Consider the following 20,295-nt stretch of genomic DNA (forward strand, 5'->3'; position numbering starts at 1 on the left):
TTTTTAAGATTTTATTTATTTATTTGACAGAGAATGATCACGAGTAGGCAGAGAGGCAGGCAGAGAGAGAGAGAGAGAGAAGCAGGCTCCCTGCTGAGCAGAGAGCCCGATGCGGGACTTGATCCCAGGACCCTGAGATCATGACCTGAGCCGAAGGCAATGGCTTAAACCACTGAGCCACCCAGGCGCCCACCACCCTGAACGCGCCCGATCTCGTCTGGTCTCGGAAGCTAAGCAGGGTCGGGCGGGCCTGGTTAGTACTTGGATGGGAGACCCGAGGATTCTTGAGGCTCATCTCTCTGCACCTGCCCTCACCCTCCTCCATCCATCTACAGCAGAGTAAGAAGAACCTTTTAGAGATAACGCCAGATTACTTCAGTTCCTTGAGAAACTCCTTCCATGGCTTCAGTGCTCTTAGGCAATGGACAAGGTCTTGATCATGGCCTAGCTGACTTGCCTAGCCCTGCAGCATGGTCTCACGCCACTCTCCCGGCTCCGAGCCTTGCCTACTACTTCAGAGCTCCTGGTGCCTTGGGCCTTTTACGCGGCACCCTCCTTGCCTAGCTCACCCCTGTGCATTTTTGCATCTTATGGCTTCCTAAAAGGGAGCTCTTCTTGATCCCGCTGACCAGAGCAGTTCTCACAGCCAGGGACCGTATGGATCTGTGCCCCTCTGTATTCCTAGGGCCCGGCACAGACCCTGGCCCACAGTAGGTGCTCAACACACACTGTTAATTACGGATGTGTCAGAGTAGGCCCATGAGTGAGTGAGTGTTTGTGTTTCCAGAAATACTGTGACTCTCCATCCCAGGATTATAAGAACCAAGCCAGCATCCAGGCCCAGTAAAGCCTGAGGCTGTGTCCCCAAGAGACCAGAACCTCTTTCTGTACACTGTCCCGCTGACCCCAATTTGTGTTTGCAGCCTCAGTGTTCCAGTTGCTACTGGGAGAAGTAGGGGGGGCTGGGTCACTGCTTACCGGGTTCTGCCTTCAAAGGCAGGCTTTCCTTTCTCCTTCAGCTCCTTCTACAACTTCCTGTGGGGAGCAGCTACTTCTATTTTCACCCAAGAAGCCACCCCCTGGCTGTGTTTCCTACCCCCAAACGAGGGTAAGGAAACTTCCCTGGGTCCTGGCCCCTCACTCCCATATTCCTTGACCTTCTGCACTGGCCCCTGACATGCTATTTTCAATCAGAGCTTTCCTTCATTTCTCTGGCTCCCCTCTTCCTCCCCTCACCATAGAGATGTATAGTCTTCTTGACCCTTTTGTCCGTTTCTCTTCATACAGTCAAACACAGAGCTCAGAGCTTTCCACCCGAATGAGCTCCCCAAACACGTGAGCAATCTTCCCAGACGGACTCAAGCCCCCTGTGCTCTAACCACCCAAGGCCTGCCCCTCCTTCTCACTCACCAGGATGCCCGCAGTGGTCTCTAGCTTGGCTCTCACTCCAACTCGCGGTCCATTGAGTTCTTTTCTAATGTACTATGTTCAGAGCACAACATTTGGTCTTCAGATCCTTCCAAAGCCCTCACTTGCCTATGGAATCACATTCACATCCCTAGTATGACATTCGAAGTCCTGCTCCTGGATGGTTCAGTGGGTGAAGCGTCTGCCTTGGGCTCAGGTCCTGGGGTCAAGCCCTCTTCAGGCTCCATGCTCAGTGGGGAGCCTGCTTCTCCCTCTGCCTGCCTCTCCTCCTGCTTGTGCTCTCTCTCTCTCCAGCAAATAAATAAATTAAAAATCTTAAAAGAAAAAGTCCTGCTCCAGCTGGGCGCTGGCGTACCTCCCTCACTGCTTACCTCCCTGGCTCCCTCCATGCTGGACTCATGTCCCTTGCCTGGAGAAGTCACCGTTGCTGGGGAGAGTCTTGGTCAAACCCCTATTTTAGACTGGATGTGCTAGTTTGCTAGGGCTGCAGTAGCAAGGTACCAAAGACCAGGGGGCTTAAACAACAGATTTGTTTTTTTTTTGTTTTTGTTTTTTTCACAGATCTGGAGGCCAGAAGTCCAGATCAAGAAGCCAGCAGGGACTGTTCCAACAGAGGGCGGTGTCTCGGGCCTGTCTCCTGGGCTTGTGGACAGCCATCTTCTCCCTGTGTCTTCACATCACCTTCCCTCTGAACGTGTTTGTGTCCCAATTCCCTATTCTTATAAGGACACCAGGCGTTTTGGAAGAGGAACCTCCCCAATGACCTTATTTGAACTCACTTTCTTCTTTAAAAACACTTCCTCCGAATAGGATTTCCACATATGCATTTTAGGGGAAGACAGTTCAATGCAGAACACCAAAGATCCCAAGAAATCATTTTTGTTTTATCAGGGAAAGAAGATGGAAAGAACAGGTAATGCATACTGCTTGTTGTCCTTAAACTTGGCACTGCGGGGAGCTGGGTGTTCCTTTCCAGAAGGCAGATTACTGATTTGGAACAAGAGAAAAGATGAGATAAATTTGCAAATTTTTTTGTGAATATTCCTTCCGATACCAGGTAACATACATTTAGCATTTTTAGAAATAATGTATTAAGCAAGTAATGTATTCACTTGCTACAAAGTTCAAAATTACAAAAGCTGTAAAAGATAACCCTTCTTCCAGGGACTCTCTCTTCACAAGGGGCACCTCTGCTGTGTGGATCAGGACCGTCCCTCTGTATGTAGAAAAACATGCACTTGGACACATTTATTTGTATCACTTTCTTGTACACAAAGATAGCATTCATACACTTCTGCACTTGGCCTTTTCCATACAACAATGTATTGTGTAGATTGGTCCAGAGCTATATTGTTCTCTTCTCCGTATCTGTTTTGTGCTTGGACATATCATACGTGTTTAACTCCATATTGGTGATTATTTAGGGTGTTTTTTAAAAAAATTCTGGCTTTATTAGACACTTGCAGTGACTAGCTTTACACGTAAGATATTTGATATATGAACAAGAAAATCTGTAGAAAAAATTCCTGAAATGAGAATTTCTAGGTCAGAGGTGTTTTGCAATATATTTAAAAGTAAATAATTTTGTTTAGAAAAAATCACCAGCTTCGTTTCTTGAACCATTTGGGAGTATGTTGTCCAATCCCCTCCAAAGACTTTACCATGTATTTCCTACAAACAATGACGTTCTCCTACATAACCACAATATAAGCAACAAATCAGGAAATTAACATGGTTGTGTTACTTTCACACCCCATTTCAGTTTTGCCAATAGTTCCGATAATACCGTTTGTCCAGGTTAGTGATGCCTTGAATTTCTTTTTATTCATGTCTCTTCTGTGTCCTTCCTTCTGGAACAATTCCTCTGTCTTTCCTTGACTTTCATGCCCCTGACATTTTAAAGATTATAGGCCAGTTCTTTCATATCACTCAGTTTGGGTTGTCTCGTTTTTTTCACATTTTGATTTTCGTTGCATTTCAATGGGAACATCACGAAAAGGTTGCTGGTTTCTCTCCTTGCATCCCATCAGGCAATGCGTGATTTTGATTTGTTCGCATTTGATTAAAGTAATGTCTACCAGGCTTCTGTTTATCGGTATGGTCTCGTGGCCTCCTGTTTTATTCGACGGATTATAATCCATTACCATCCCTATTTACCTTGGTGCTCATGTTGCTCCTCATTTAGTCAGTAGAAGAAACTTCAAGTGGGAGTCTTTTGGGTCTATACTCATCATTCTTTGAACACTTTCTTGCTTTCAGGCCCGTCACGTGATCTTCCTGCCTTAGCTCCGAATTGAGACATTTGTCCAAGGACCCCTGGTTCCTTTTAGTGGAAAATAGTATAAAGCTAAGATCCGAATTCTAGGTGTGCTCCCAAGCCCTCCAGGGAGAACTAGGGAATATCTGTGTGTATGTGTACATGTGAGCATGCAGTACACCTCTATTAATTTCTGCATCTGTTTAAGTAGACCGAAAACCAGGAGTGCACACACATACCTACGATTCCAAACTGCTCCTGAAGGGTTTGTTTTGTGGCTCTTTCTGAGGTTGTAACTCTGCCCCCACCAAATGGCTTTAGAACAGACTTCAGCAAGAGAAGGGCCAGGAACTGCACTGTAACTCCATGGTCATTGCCAAATTGCCTTGCAAAGAGAATGTACACTTCATACTCTCTATACTCAAAGAGAATATACACTTTAAACTTTTTCTTCTGCTAGTACAGTATCATAGGTGGGAAATGTCATCTCTGACTTTTTTTTTTAATTTTATTTTTTAATGTTTTACTTTTCTTTTCTTTTTTTTTAAGATTTTATTTATTTATTTGACAGACAGAGATCACAAGTAGGCAGAGAGGCAGGCAGAGAGAGAGAGAGAGAGAGGGAAGCAGGCTCCCTGCGGAGCAGAGAGCCCGATGCCGGGCTCAATCCCAGGACCCTGAGATCATGACCCGAGCCGAAGGCAGCGGCCCAACCCACTGAGCCACCCAGGCGCCCCCATCTCTGACGTTTTAACATGTATTACTTTCATTATAAGATAGCTTGATCATCTTTTTTAAAGATTTTATTTATTTATTTGACAGAGATCCCAAGAAGGCAGAGAGGCAGGCAGAGAGAGAGGAGGAAGCAGGCTCCCTGCTGAGCAGTGAGCCCGATATGGGGCTCGATCCCAGGATCCTGAGATCATGACCTGAGCCAAAGTTAGAGGTTTTAACCCATTGAGCCACCCAGGTGCCCCAGCTTGGTCATTTTCTAATGTTTCTAATGACAGATAGAGGCACTTGACAAGAAAGGAGTGTTGTATTTGGATGCTACTGCTGTTCTTCAACCTCTGTCTTAAAGGAAACAATTCAAAAGGGTAAAAAAAAAAAAACAAACAAACAAACAAATAAAACACCACCAAAGCCAAAAACACTTCTTAATTTTGGAATCGCTACCTGGCTGTTGCTGGTTGAAACTTGTTTGCAAGCAGCCAGTCTCCCTTCGGTTGTCCACCCCAAAGAGCAAGCCAACTGGCCCATGTGCTGGAGACTTGGATCAATCCTGCGATTTCTGAAGACGCCCCCTGCTGGCAGGGGCCAGGCGCTGGTGGATTTCGACCAGAAAGTCCCCTCCATTCAGTGTTCATTTAGACTCTGGGACAGCAAGTCTCCAGTCTCAAGTCTCAAGTCTCCAGTCTCCACAGACCACTTGTCTGTGGGTGTGCTGAAATTGCTTTCTTGTGATTAAAATAAAGTTTAGTAGAAGAAGAAGAAAAGCATTTTTTATTTTGGTAGCTCTTAAAACCACTATGTATTAGGTTGAAATTGCCTACAACTGACCCCCAAGAAATGAACTCTTCCTCTTCACTACCCAGGCACTGAGCTGGTACTGTGTTAGACATTCTTTAAATTCTGCCTTAAGTTTTAGGTTGCTGCTTAATCTCTTTCTCTCTATTCGTCTGCAAACTATTTGATGTCAAAGACCAAGTCTTATTCCCTTTTGTGCCATTGAAATCCAATACCAGGCTTTGTATAAAGTGGATCTAGATCTTTAAAAAAAGAAAGAAAGAAAGAAAGAAAAGAAAAGAAAAGAAAAGAAAAGAAAAGAAAAGAAAAGAAAAGAAAAGAAAAGAAACTTGGTTGAATGAATGAACAAATAAGTGCTTGGAGCAGGAGTGGGGATGGCCTTCCATCCCATAGTCAGGCTACAGCCCGGGAAGTCCCTCTAAGTCTCTGGAACCCAGAGGCTCAAGGGCTTAGAGACCACCCCAGAAGTCAGAGCGGGCTGCATGCTTGGTGTTTGTGTCGAGTCATAGACCTTCCTTCACACACCCCAAATCACCCCAGATGGTCAGCCCTGGCCGGCACAGGCTTCACCTGCAAACAGGCTGCCCTTGCTGGGGGCTGCTTACTTGCTCCTCCAGGGAGGCTGTGTGTGAGGAAGCCCATCCTTGCCAAAGCCTCCACAGTGCCCTGCCAAGTTGAGAGTCATCTACTACCTTAGGTCACGAACAGTTCAAGCTGCTCCAGATGGGGCTGTTCCGGACAATCCTAGGTTATGAAATTTTCTTTTCTGAGGGCACTGGGGCAATCATGGAAAATCTGAAATGCCCAACAGTTGTTCACCCCGTGAGTGGCTTGGGATGGGAAGGTCCCCAAGCCCTGAGATGTTCCTCTACCACCCAGGAGCCGACATGAGTGAACTATCAATGTATCAGTGTATCCATCTATCATGCGTTATTGGATCTAGAGGGGAAATCACAGTTATGACTTTTCATCTCAAACATGGACATCCTAAACATCCAACTTGCCCAATTTTCAATATGTCTTTTGTTATAAATAGTAGACAAACCATACTTCCTCAGAATTCAACTTCAGGAATAATGACACAAGTGTGAATCAAAACAATACCATTTTCTTTCAACTGGCCTATTTTTTTTTTTTTTTAAATAATTCTCCATGCTGGTGGGGCTGTGGGAATGAGGGTACAATTTGGATTAACTTTCTTGGTGGGAGATTTGAGATACAGCAAAAGCCACTAAAATATGTGTTTCTTTTGATCTAGCATTCCACTTCCAGTCATTTATCCCAAGGAAATAATTTAAAATACTGTCAAACCCTTGTTTTTTTACATAAGAATGTAAAAAAAAATTTTTTTTGGCAATCTACAAGCCCAAATTACCAATAGAAAACCATGCAACTATTAAAAATGATGTAGATTGATGTTCTGTGAGATTGTAATGGATTATAAACTTTAAAAAACCCAAATGCTATTTACAAATGATGTTTTTAAAGAGGAGGCTATATTTAGGCATAGGAAAAAGACCAACATTACCAGTAGGAGGTGGTATTATGAAAGATTTTAGTTTTCTAAATTTCCTGAAATGAGGAAATGTTACTCATTTCGTGTTACTTTGGTGTATTTAACAATATTTTTAAGTGGTCTGAGAAAGACTTCCCAGAGAGATGACTACTTCTGTTGCCTAGGCGTGTGGCCTCTACTTTCCAAACTAGGAGGTGGGGGTCCAGCCACAGGGCGAGGAAATTCCTTTTCTCTCCTCCCCTCCACCCTTCCCCACCTGAGGGGAGCACTTCAAAGCCAGCCCTGCCCCCTCCCCCGCAATTGTTCCTTCTTCCTCCCCGATCAGTCATCAAGAGAAAGGTAACAAGCCCATGGTTGACCCCAAGTTGACAAGGCTGCCTTCCCCAGCATTCCTTACCTGATAGGACACGCTTCTGCCTGTTCTCCAACGAAAAAGACGACTTACCTCTCGCGGAAATAAGCAGTCTTTCCTTTTTATATACATTTTTCCTTGTGGGGGAGCAACTCCTGCTGCTTTGTGAATTTTCTTATCATGGTCTGAAATGCCTCCTGCCCTACACGTGCTGGGCACTTCCCATTCTTCGAGATTCGAAATTCGAGTCCTTTGTTCCCCTAATGAATGGTGTGATTTCCCTGCCAGGACACTGGTTTTTCCTGTGCCTGCAGCTCCCTGGTTGGAACAGAGACTGAAAGGCAGGGGGAGGGTGGTGAGGGCCTGGGGAGGCAGGCAGCATCTGCAGGGCTGCGAGATGGCACATGGAAGGGAGGATCACTTGCGCAGAATTACCTGAGTTCAAGTTCAATCCCAGCCCCATCTCGGGCAGGTTAATGCATCTCTTTATGCCTCAGTTTCATTATAGGTGGTGTTGGGAGTGCTGAGTGATACACACACAGAGTGCCAGAGCTCTGTCTGGTACGGGGTGAACACCTGGACAGATCCGTCGGTATCACCGCGACTTTGAGAAGCTGGTGAAATGCTCTTCCCTTCACCTCCGTGCAGCAAAGGGCAGTGATGCTTGTGTGGACCCAACCTGAGGACTGGGGCTACTAAGTGGGGAGACTTGGCACGGATGCTCCTAAAACGTTTTCCCACCTGACACTAAGTATTACAAAAACACATCCTGCCCATCAATTACCAACCCAGAGCCAATTCAAGAGTGATTTTTTATCCCCAAGTTCTCCATCTTCCCTCTTTTCACTCCCTTACCACCTGTGGTAGCTGCCCTGATCCAGTCGGCTTCTTCGCCTCCATGTGCTCTGCCCTCTGGTCCTAGGATCTCCCATCATTTTCCCTCCCCAGACCATGGCTTCCATCTCCCTGTCTCAGAGAAGGGTTGCTGGCTGCTCGCACTGCCTTCCTCCCGAGACCGACAGCTTCTTACATGGTCTCCAGGTACAGTATGTTTTATCCCCCGACATTCCTCTTAGGAGATGGACAGCATGTCCCCCAGAAAAGGGGAGCTCACTTATTGTTTGTTAACACTGTCAGAGCACTTGCAGCCACACAGAAGACCGCCAAACCTCCCCACTCCTCACTCGGGAGGGCCTGGGCCGCCCCGCCTCTGCCCCCTCCTCCCCTCAGCCCTGGGCCCCACTCTTTTTCTTCTATCCCCAACCCCGCACCTGCTTTCTGCTGCCTCGGCACCCACAAGCACCCACAAGCATGTGTCGTGTCCCGCCCCTTAGCCTGGCTGTGTGGCCCTTTCCATCTAAAGGATGTCCCCTGACCGTGCCTGGGCATAGCTTCCCTCATCGCGGAGGCATGCTGTTGCAACTGCCCGCCTTCCCGCCACAGGTTCCGCGGAGTCCCAGTGCAGCACAGTGGCTGGCACTGAGGATGTCTGAAGAGACATGGAATCTGTTTCCAGCAAGGCCTGTGCTCTCCCGTCTCTGAACAGCACACTCCCTGTCCCGTCTCTTCTTGCTAGGGACCCCTGCCTAGAGCTGGGGCTTCGTCCCATCATGAGCTCTCACCACATACTCTCTTTTCCATATCAGGTTTCTGCAAGGACTGTCTGGAAGGATCACATCTCTCACAACTGCCTTCATAAGAACCTTTGTTTAATTATTATTTAGAAATGCAGTTATATACATAGAACAATTAAAATTAAATTAAACTTTGTACAAATATTAAAATACTATCTTCACACCCACTGCAATGTACAGGATACCAAAAAATATATATATATAATAAAATAAAGCAAACCCAAACTGATTGAGTGACATCCTGCACAGTCAATGATGCACGTGTCGTTTGAAACCATTATATAGGAGTACCATTCTGCAAAGGATTCCATAGTGGTGTGATAAGAAGCCAGGGCAGGGTGTGGTGGGCTGCCATGCAACCCGTGTCCCTCTCTCCTCCTGCCTGGCAATCTGAGTGCTTGGCTCCTACATGCCCTCCAGCTAGCTCTGCTGCCTGACAGAAGCCTCAACCTGGAGGTTTTCATTCAAAAATTTGATTAGGTTTTCAACTGGAGACTGAGAGGAGCTGCTTCTCAGCAAAGCTGAGCCTGCTGCCTTTCCCTGTCCAGGGAACCAGCTACTCTACCACTCGGTCCATGCTTCCGCCAAGCAAAATCTCTTCCAGCCCCTCCGTGGGCACCGGTAATGACTGGCCTTCTGCTGAGAGCCAGGGGCCCCAGCAGCACCCCCGAGAGAAGCCCCCAGAATCACTGTCCTCAGCAAGCACATCTGGAATTAAGCTATAAAGCTTGTGTACCACTTCCCTTCTGGGTCCTTTATTCTCTGTGAGGAGGAAAGAAAGGCAAGGATGTAGAAGTGTTTGCAGCATATCCCATTCTTCATGTGCCAATGTTCCCTGCGAGTGGAAGAGACACTGCTGTGTGGCAAGCAGGTGCTTTGAGAGCTCAGGCAGAACTAGGAAGGGAGAGGCTGAGTGCCTGTGGATCCTATGCCAGCACTAAAGAAGCAGGAAAAGTCTACCCTTGTCTTGCCATCAGGCTTCTCCACAGAACTTGAAAGCTGGGGGGAAAGAGGGGAGGGGGAGGAGGAGGAGGAAAGGATGAATGGGGAAGACAACAAGAGCTTAAGTTCTATTTGCAAATGGAGTGTTAGTAGAATGCACATTGAAATGCCTTGCAAAGCCAAAAGAACTTGCAAAGTGGCTAGGACTCAGCCCATTTCACAGTTCACGCCAGTGAAACAGGAACACAGCACACAAAATTCAGAAATGGCAAAACAGAGAGCCTATCTGCTAAACTAAGGCATTGAAAGGGACGGAAATCTTAAGTGATTTTTACCACATACTGGCCCTTGAAAGTCGCTGGCCTGTGACAGCAAGTCACCAGGATATAAAACCTGCAGTGAGTCAGCTCATGTGTGCAAAAAGACACTTTTAGTCCTTTGGTGTGGGCCATTCTCCTGGACAAGCCCTCTGCTGGACTCCCCTAGATGTGAGCTCTGGAAAGCCGGCCCTGGGCAGTTTCTCCCACCCACTCTAGGCTTAGCCTGCCACCTGCCACCACCCTTGTTTTTCCTCCAGGTTCCACCTTGAGGCAGCTGTGGAATCCCTAATCCACAAAGCCTGGAAGCCTAGAAACATCAGCACCTGGCTGATGGCTGAGAAACTGCTTCAGAGAAGTGCAAGATGAATGGGAGGCCTGGGCAAAGCCAATGACGTGGGGGGGGGGGGGTGGATGGAGAGTGCTTACACTAACTTCCCATTTATCCAGACTTTCTTTCCTACCAGGCAGGCAAATCTGGGCTTGTGATCCCCAGGATGGTGTGAATGGCAGCCAAGGTGGAAGAAGGCTTTCCTCCCCCCGCCCCCCCCAAGGGTTAAGCCCATGTGGCTGAATAAACCCAAAACAAACAGCACAATCTCTTAGGCGAGAAAACCCAGAGTAATGATATAAAAAAGGGTAAGAGCTTCCATTTTAAAAAATATTCTAGACCACTATTCTGGCTGTGAGCCCAACAGTGAGACTTTGGATCCCTCCACCATTTGTCCCTGCTTTCTTTTCTGGAGGAAGACAAGGGCACCCCTGTGGGTAAAGGAGAGCCCATGTGTGATGAGGCCACTAGGGTCCGTCGAGACCCCACCCTCCGGATGGGCCCCATGCCAGCCCCTGCTGGCAGGCACGTCTCCGGAAACAGCCTCTTTGGAGGCCAAGGACAGGCCCCCCGTCTTCTGCGGGTCCCTCAGAGGCCTGCGTCCCACCACCCCTGCCAACCTGCTCCAGATGAACCACGCCGGCCAGGGCTTTACACACAGCATGTGAAGGCTCCTGGGTGGGGAAGGGGAGAGACGTGGGGGTGCCCGCAGGCCCAGCAGGCACTGCCCTTACCCTGAGCGAAGGAAGACTACAGTGGTGCCAGGAGGCTGGGAACGAGCGGGTAGTAAAGTGCGTGTGAGAGGGATGCAGGAGGCTGAGAGGAGGCCATTCCCCTCATTTTTGTAGCGGCTCATGCCTGGAGCTACCCTGTTCTGTCAGGTACTGAAAATACAGGGGTTCTTTATTGTTTTCACTACCCCAACAGAGCGGCTCGGGGACAAGCAGAGGTGCAGAAGGGGTCAGTGACAAGTGTCTTAGCCCCAGTGCTTCAAAAACAGAACAGAACTAAGCACTCCTCCGTGCCACATCTGCAGATGGCAGCAGCCTGGCTGAGCTCTGCCACCCCGGCCTTGGTCAGCAGCCACAGGCGGCCGAGCGGGAGCCCCCGGCAGAAGCACCGGGGAGCACGGAGCCCACCCCCTTCGACGGCAGAGCCCTGGGGCCAGGCTGCCTGGCAAGCTTTCACCCACCGCAGAGCAGCAAGGCGGGGTGTCTAGAAGGCGGGGTGTCTAGCACAGTCAGCCCCTCTCCAGGTGCGCGGGGAGAGCAGGGAGTCGTCCGTTAGCTGCGACACGTGGAAGGGCGGGAGGGGAAACACAACGAGGAAAAGCAGCGGCGCAGCAAGCAGCGGCACGCTTCCTGGGCACAGTTACTAAGGCACGTGACTGTGGTGACGAGGACCCTCAGGACTGGGGCGGAGCTGCCTGCAGCTGCCTGGAGACTCGGTCTGTGCCTCTCAGGCTTCCTTCGTCACCACGAACCCAGAATGGGGCAACTGCCCCCAATGCCAGTGGCCTCGCGGGCATTCCGCAGCACCTCAGCAACTCTCCCGTCCCAGCGATGATTCACGCAGGCCCCTGTGGGCAGCAAGGAGGCGGAGGTTGCCAAGGATCCAACCCAGGAGGCAGCAGGCCACTTCCCCTTACACTCCAGTGAAACAGAGAAAACCAAGGCCAGGAAGGCCGATGCTGGAAGTAGGAAGTGAGGACTTGCGTATTAGGAAGACAGTCATTCTCAGCCACCTTCCTTCCCTCCCTCAGCATCTTCTCCATGCTTCTTGGAAACTCAGCAGGGCCAGGATCCAGCACCTCCGAGCTGGATGGCTGGGCGCTAGGGGAGCTTTGGCATGATTTTCCACATCCTGCATCCTCAGCCAAAGACATGTGCCACCAGTTATCAACCAAGGGCAGGCCAGGGACCCACATTCTCGCCCTAATCAGAGCCACCTTTGGATTTGCTCCTGCTAAGGGCAGTGGCACCAGGCCAGCCCCAGCCCCAGGCCCGGTACCCTGTGCGGCAGAGGGCAGCAGTGCAGCCACTGAGGCCTGCAGGAGAGCAACCAGCCTGCGTGACAGGAGGACTGGAGGGGTCGGGGGTGGGGGAAGGCACAAGTAAACACAGCGGCTCTCAGGCCCGCGCGGGCTGGTGGGGTCTGCCGCCAAAGAGCTGGCCGCAGGGGATCCAGAGGGCTCAGGGAGAGGAAGAGTTCTGTCCAGCACATTCAAATATGTCCCCGACACAGATGGGAAGGCCGGGCTAGGCAAAATGCCAGCTCCTCCAGCTGTCCAGCAGGCAGATGGCGAGAATCTTCCTTGAGTTTCCAGCAAGGTGGGCGTGGAGGCCCTCAGAGATACAGAGATACACAGATACACAGGTGGCGGCTCAGGTATCCGGGTAGGGTGGCTGGAGTACAGGGTGCTCAAACCCACAGGGAGAGGGACGAAGGGCAGAGAGGACCGTCGCAGAGAGGAGAGGCCCATGGCAGCGCTCATGCTTCTTTCAACAGTGGGATATCTGCAGGAAGAAAGATTGGAAAGCACAGGAGTTACCGCCCTGGGGCTCTCAGCAGCACCCCTGACCCCACTTCAGGGTCTCCATGCAGGCCTGGTCTGAAGACATGAAAAGCTTCACTCAGGGGCGTCTGAGTGGCTCTGACAGTTAAACGTCTCCCAACTCTTGATTTCTGCTCAGGTCATGATCTCAGAGTCAGGAGACTGAGCCCCACGTGGGGACTCTGCACTCAATGGCAAGTCTGCTGCTTTCCCTCTCCCTCTCTCTTCCTCTGCCTCTTCCCCCACTCACGTTTTCTCTCTCTCCCTAAAACAAATTTTAAAATTTAAGGAAAAAAAGCCCCATGCATACCCTTCCAACAACTCTAAACCCCTCGCCCTTTCTCCAGGCCTTCCTTGTTCATCTTTCCCTCTATACCTGCTTAACAAAATCTGAATATTCAGTCTAGTACTCAAATCCCCTCTGGTCTCACCACCTTGGACCTCCTCTCTGCCTTGACTCTGCTGGTCTAGTTGCTTCTCTTTTTATCCTTAATCTCACCCTAAGAGGCTGCAGACCCCTGCTCAGGTCCCACCTCCTCCTTCAGGCCACCCACCAGCTGTGTGATACTGAGTAACTCACTCCCCTCTCTGGGTCTTGGTCTCCTTTTATGTTCACTGGGTTCCACCAATGCCTCGAGGTCCTGATTTCCTATGGTGCCATCAGGTCCTGACAGCTCAGTCCACCAGCAACAAGCTGGATAAACTGTGCACCACTCACTACGACATGGGCACTAAAACTCTTGGTTCCATTATTTCGCAAATATAGGCCAGATCTCTCCAAAAGATTGACCATCCATGCAGGCAGACAGCAGGTTTCACAAGACTTTCTATCCTCTCAGAAACCTAACTAGCACCGGTGTAGATGGGTTCTCAAAAATGCTTGTTAAATAAATGGAACAAAGAAAGGCAGCAAGGAGAAGAAGGGGGAAGAATAGGCCCTGTCCAGGCTCCTGAGGAAAGGTGAGGGCCGAGAAGTGCACTGGGGACAGGCGTCCATAAGTGCAGACACATGATACGTGTATAGCTGGCTCTCCACGGGGTTACTGGCTTCCACCTTTAGAGTCAGGTCTAGCGACCCCTTCTTCAGTTCTCTATCCCACCAAGAGAAAGGGCATGCTGCTGATTTCAGGGAACTCCTAAACATGATCTGCATTCAAGAATTTCCAACTTCTTTGCTTTAGGATACTCTAAGCCTCAGACATTAACTGGGCCCAGGATTCCCAGGACACAGTTTCCTCGCTGGCTTTCAGAGGAGCCTGGTTAGTGCAGAAGCCACCCTGTCCAAAGGGAAACGGCTAGGTTTAGGCCTCATCCTGAACCACACTGGGGTTTCATGTAAAGATATTGTTTAAAGTGACTGAGTCAATCCTGATATTCAACCCTTCAGGTTCCAAAAAAAGGTCAGGAAGTGGCAATTTCCCTCTACAGATGGCCTGCCACAGAGAAGCGCAAGTCACCTGCGAGGCAGCATGGCACTGTGGGTTATAAACACAGGCTTCAGAGCCAGATCCATCTGGCTTCAAATGCCAGCTCAGTCACGAATCGACGGGAAAGTGATGCATGTTTTGGCCTCAGTTTCCTCATCGGTAAAGTAGGAATGGTAGTAACACCTACTTGTCACGATCACTGTGAGGTTTATGTGAGGTTTAACTGAAATAGGGCAGGAGAACGATCACACAGGAGAGGCATACTCCTGTTTCAAATGAAACTGCTGAAAGCCCTGAAGAGAGACCAGCTCCAATTTTCACTGTAATATGACCCCATACCTCCTTGTCACTCCTAGCCTTTCGGGAACATAGAAATTATAACAGAAGAACAGACCCCACTCCCGCCTCCAACCAGCTGTCCTCCCTTTGATTTAGCACAGCCTTGTAGCCACAAATAATTTTGGAAACTCCAAACTATCAAGATTCACAAACAGTCAAAAGTCTCCTATACAGAGCCCAAAGCCCCAGCAGGAGCTGAGGGTGAGACCTTATTTTATAGCCTAGCCCCCCAGGTATTAGCTTCCTTTGCCCCTAGTACCCCATTATTAGAGAGGCTCACAATCCTTCCTCACTCCCCACAAGGCCCCCAAGCAGCTCCTAATTCATGCTCAGTACAGACCACCTACCATCTGTGTAGTCCTCCGATGTGAGGGATAAAAGGCTTTGTATGTCACTGTTCTCTGAATCTGGGGCTTCTTTGTATGCCGCTCGGCTGTTCCCTGAGCCGGCCACCCAGGAAGAGGTGGTCGCCTGATGCACCATCACAGTCTCAGAGCCTTGAGAGCCCCAGGCTTCACACAGTCCAGACTGGCCCGGGGCCTCCTCCTCTCCACCGGCAGAGGAACAGGCCCCCTGGTCCTGCAACTGCGGCTCCCTTGGCCCGTTCCTCCCACTGGGCCCAGACCCTTCTGACAGCACGATCTGCACCCTGGGGTCAGCAGGTGGCACACAGTGACCGGAACTGCCATACACAGCTTCCTCATAGGACGGGAGCGCAACCTGGACTCCATCCACCATGATGGACACCTGGTCGCCAGATACTCCCTGGTCGCGCCTGCAGCCAAAGGAAAAGAGAGACGAAGAATTAAAACACACAACTAGATACCACGGCACCAACAGCACCAACCATTTCTGAGCACGTACAGTGTGCCAGGCACAGCACTAAGTGCTTTATCCCACTGAACCCTCACCTGAGCCCTGTCGGGGACAAATTCACTTAAGAGTGCAGAGGAGGCTCAGAGAAGTCAAGTAACCTGCCTAGTCACACAGCAGGTAAGGGAGGAAGCTGGGATGTGAATCCAGTTCCGTCTTCTTCCAGAGACTCTGTTCTTACCCGCTGGGCACAGGTACCCAGCCCTTTTGACCTGTGCAGAAACTAGGAATCTAGAGACCTGAAAATAATGCCATCATTCAGCACAGTTGTAGACGTAAGAGCACAATGCCCGCATCTATCTGCGGATATACTGTCTGAAGACTTGGAAGTAGATACACTCTATGGCATGGGAATTAAAGCTCCATAAAGCAGTTTTTTAAAAAAAGGAGGGAGAAGAAGCACTGTGAGACACTGGAGTTGAAATCTAAGGAATTTTGTTCTTTTGACTCAGTTACTTTGTCCTTTTTAAAAAAAACTTAATTGTATGTAAATTGTAACACAAACAACACACAAAAATAGAAAAAATATACAGCTTCTTGCTTTATCCCAGAGGTAACTGGAGTATAACCCCTACTAAGGTCAAGACAGAGAATGCTGCCAGCACCCCCAGACACCCTTGTTCCCACTGTCCCTCTGATCTCCTACCTCCTCACACCGAAATTAATCACTACCCTAACTTTCACGAAAATCATTCCTTTGCTTTCTATCTTAATAGTTTTACTGCCTAAACTTGAACCCTTCAAAACTGCAACTAAGTTCTGCATATTTTCGATCTTGATGTGAGTGGGACATACGATGAATGTGTGTGTACATGTCTACAGGTACACGTGTACATGTGTCTGGCTCCTTTTATTCAGCTTGATGTGTATGAGATTTATTCACGCAAGCACCTTTCTTGGGATCACTTTTTAATACATATACACTTTCCACCCCATCACCCCGCCCCCGATATTTTGAAAGTATGTTATTTTTTTCTCATAAAACATTATTTGGCACAGTCCTCCCAAGAACATCTTCTCCTATGTAACTGCACCATCATTACAGTCCTGAAATTGAACAATGGTCTAAGACTATAATACACTTTTCTAACTACCCCAAAAGAGATGTTTCAGCTGCTGTCTTATCTGTTTTTTTTGAGGATCCAATTATGGATCATGCATTGCAGTTGGTCTTATTTCATCTCCTTTCTTCTAGAATAGTCCACTCTAGAGTTTTTTCATGACACTGACACTATTTGTAGGGTCCAGGCTGGTTTCTCCTAGAATATTCACAATCTGGACTGAACTGTTTCCTTGGGATGAAGATCCCAAGTCAGTGTTTGCCTGGAACACTGAGTCATCTGTGATGCATGTCCTTCTCAGTACATTATGTCAGAGACACAGAAGGTTAACGGCTGAACTGTTGTTATTAGCTCTGGATTTCCTCATCTGTACCTGCAAACAAAATCTGTGGCGCCCAATTCAAATGGTGCAGACTCTATGAGGAGGACAGAAGTGGTACTCAGAAATGTGTGGGGTTTCTGGAAGGGAAACTAATGGCAAGCGGGCAGAGAAAGCAGTGTGCATTCTGCTATGTGCTTAACTCCTGTTACTTAAAATGCTTTTTGTTTGTTTGCTTAAAACCTAGTATGTGCACACAGCACAAAATTTAAACAGAGTCCCTATTAAAAACCAAATCATTCTTCTACTCAAGTCAGGAAAAATCAGCCCATTACTTTTAACACACTTACCAGATAACTACAAGAGGAAAATATTCCCTAATTTGAATGACTTGACAAGCAGATCACCTTGACTTTATGTGGAAATACCTGATTCCTTCAAGTAAACAGTACCCTCCAGATCCTCTTTATTTTACTAATTGTTTAACGACCTTAAAAAAAAAAAAAAATAGCTGCAGGGTGCCTGGGGGCTCAATAGGTTAAGGCTAAACTGCGGCCTTCCCGGCCTTCCAGCTACTGTTCCTAGGGTCCTGGGATTGAGCCCTAAATCAGGCTCCCAGCTCTGGGGACAGCCTGCTTCTTCCCCTGCCCCTCCCCCTACCTGTTCTCTCAATCTCTCTCTCTCTCAAACAAACAAATAAAATCTTGGGAAAAAAAAAAAAAAAGCTGCAACCTGCTCTCCCAAACAAAACATAAAAAGGAGACAGAAAAATCACACCTAGAACATCAGGACTTAGCCTGGGCCTGGTCTGTAAATTCCAGACCAGGAAGCAAAAATTTTAAACAGTTTTGTTTGCTCCTCTGGGCCTGTGGATGGCGAAAGTGACTGATGAATGGCTGTGAGGGCACACAAACCATTCTCAGGGGAAAGAGGGGCTGCCGGGCCAAGCCAGGCAACCCCAGAGGCCAGGACAGGCCTGAAGAGGAGTCCCTCCTAAGGGATACACGCAGGGTCAGCCCCTGACCATCTGCCACCCACCCGCCATCTCATCTACCTCGTCTAGGACGACTTGTGGCTAATGCACTCACGGAAAAAGAAAAGTAACAAAGGCAGGCAAAAAAAACCCTATTTCTAGTGCGGTATAGTGCAGTGGTTGCCAATCCTAGCTGCATGTTAGGACCACTGGGGAAGTTTACAAAAAAGAAAAACACTAATGCCAGGCTCCCACTCCAAACCAAATTAATCAGAATGTCTGGGGGTAGGGGCCCAGGTGTTGGTATTTGTGTTTAACTCCCAGCAGATGCCTCTACGTGCAGCCAGGATTAGGAACTAGAGGGACAGGGCAGTGGCTGGCAAACATGAGTCTACATCAGAATCACCTGCAGCACTTAAGAAACTCAGTCACTAGGTCTCAGCCCCAGTTTCTCATTCAGTTGGTCTGGGTGGGGTCTGAAAATCTCCGTGCCTAATAAGTCCCCATGTGATGCCAATCCAACTGGAACCACACTTTGAGAACCACCAATGTAGGGCAAATGACGTGGCTCAGGGATTGGACATATTTATGTTTAATTCTCCAGGCAGTCATCATCTAGAGGGATGACCTTGACTTAACCTCTCTGAGCCTTAGCTTCCTGATCTACAATGTTCCTGTGAAGATAAATCTAATGCAGGCAAAGTGATAAGCACAGAGCCAGCCACATCCAGGAGTCAAACACACAGGAGGGCGTCCCCTTTCCCAGGGCACATACGGCAGAAGAGGCTGCTGGTCTCATAAGCACCCCTGTGCAGTCAGAGGCCAGACCCCATGATGTGCGCCCTCCCCCCGCCCCGCTCCACCCCACAAGGGCTCACCTGCTGTGATGGAACGACTTCAGCTTCGGCTGCAGTAGCACAAACAGCACCACGAGGAGGAGAATAAGCGCCACGGAGCTGGCAGTGGAAGCCACTATGGACAGTGTGGGGACCCCCAGGGACGTGTGGGCATCTTTGTCTACAGAAATAAACCATCGCCAGGATTAGGTTATACCCAGACCCGGAACACAGAATTCCCACAGCTGACCTCATCCAAGGTCCCCTGCCTGGTACCACAGCTCGGGCCACTTTAGAAGTTGATATGCAGAACAGTGTTTACATACAAGGAAAGGGGCCACTTCCCCATCCTGTTTCTAAATCTAAAATTCATTTCAGACCTGTGCGGGCCATCTCATGCCTACCTTCCCCAACCCCCCAGGACCTGGCCTTTACGAACCCCTTCTGAGGCTGCCCTCAGGGCCATCAGGCTGGTAGACATCTACCACTTCCATGTCCCTGGCCTTCCAGTCTGAGGTCCTAACCATGTTTCCCGCACGTGGCAGGAAAACTGGTAAGAACGGGGCTGTATAACCTCCTGTTCTAAGATCCTGTGACTTCAGCTGTAAATCTCAGGCTGGTCCCCAGCCTTCTCTGGGTGTGTCATGGTCTTGGGGCCCAAGTGTGAAGCACAAAGATGGCTGTCTGACACACGCTTTCCTGCAGGCAGCTGGAGTTTCCTGTCATGCACGACAGGCGGAGGCAGGAGGGGGAGAGGTCTTCTGTCCAGCTGGACTATAGCTCTATAACAGAACAGTCCATTTCCATTCAAAGTAAAATAATGTAAAAGAGACACTCCAGAAGGTGTTAGAAGAACACGGTCAAAGGTCACCAGCACTTGGCTGGGCAAACAGGAGATGCTGAGCATCAAAGGGACTTTACATAGCAGAACAGAGGCCTCAGTAAAGCTACAGAGCCCCTCGGTGGCTCAGCTGAAATGCAGCAGGACACACACCAGCAACCCCAGATGTCCTGCACAAAGACATGAAATCCCAAAGGAAGGGAGGCCGCAGGGCATCAAAGGAGCTACACTGCCCCGTGGCACAGGTGCTCTGGAGGAAGTGGGCACCACTGCCTTTCAGTTTACAGGAAGCAGAACCCCAGCAGCCCCCCTTCCCATCTGCCAGACTGACCTTCGTTGAGACGGCAGCTGATCTCCATGGCTGGCTTCCACTCTCCATTCTTACAGGTCAGGTACTTGTAGTCGCCTTTCAACATGTAGCCTTCGGCACACAGGTACTCAATGACGCTGCCCGCGTTCAGGGGGTCTCTGCAAGGCCGGGGGTGGCAGATGTAGCCACCATTCTCTGGCTCTGGGGGCAGCGAACACACTGCAAAGACAGAGAGAGTGCACGGTGCTACAGTGCTGGGGTCTTCCAGTGGGAATCCCGTCCGCGACGGTGAGCCAGACAGTTCCACAGGAGGAACTAAGAGCCATTCCCTTGGAAAGGCTGTTGGCCAAACTCTGGAAATTCAGGTTGCCAAGGACACAGGGAAGCACGCTGGCCACAGGGAAAAAGTCTGGCTGCTTGCAACATTGCCCCTTTCCCTTGGCACGTGCCTGGAGAGG

General features: G+C 49.2%; 1 protein-coding gene and 1 long non-coding RNA gene across 2 annotated transcripts in view; one reads left to right on the forward strand and one right to left on the reverse strand.

The window, feature by feature from the left end:
* Nucleotides 1-9,294, forward strand: part of LOC309866353 — a 40,184-nt gene extending 30,890 nt beyond the window's left edge. Inside the window, exon 3 of the long non-coding RNA XR_014312594.1 lies at nucleotides 1,990-9,294. This is a non-coding gene — a long non-coding RNA (uncharacterized lncRNA). The remainder of the gene's footprint in view (nucleotides 1-1,989) is intronic.
* The window catches only part of SUSD6 (sushi domain containing 6), a 94,138-nt gene continuing 82,615 nt past the window's right edge, over nucleotides 8,773-20,295 (reverse strand). The window contains exons 3-6 of the mRNA XM_082734008.1: nucleotides 19,859-20,056; nucleotides 18,729-18,867; nucleotides 14,972-15,399; nucleotides 8,773-12,820 (exon numbers count right to left, since the gene is read on the reverse strand). Of these exons, the coding sequence (XP_082590134.1) occupies nucleotides 12,795-12,820; nucleotides 14,972-15,399; nucleotides 18,729-18,867; nucleotides 19,859-20,056 (791 nt within the window). The 3' untranslated portion in view covers nucleotides 8,773-12,794. The remainder of the gene's footprint in view (nucleotides 12,821-14,971; nucleotides 15,400-18,728; nucleotides 18,868-19,858; nucleotides 20,057-20,295) is intronic.

The sequence above is a fragment of the Mustela nivalis genome (genome assembly GCF_964662115.1).
Source record: "Mustela nivalis genome assembly, chromosome: 6".
Taxonomy (NCBI): Eukaryota; Metazoa; Chordata; class Mammalia; order Carnivora; family Mustelidae; genus Mustela; species Mustela nivalis.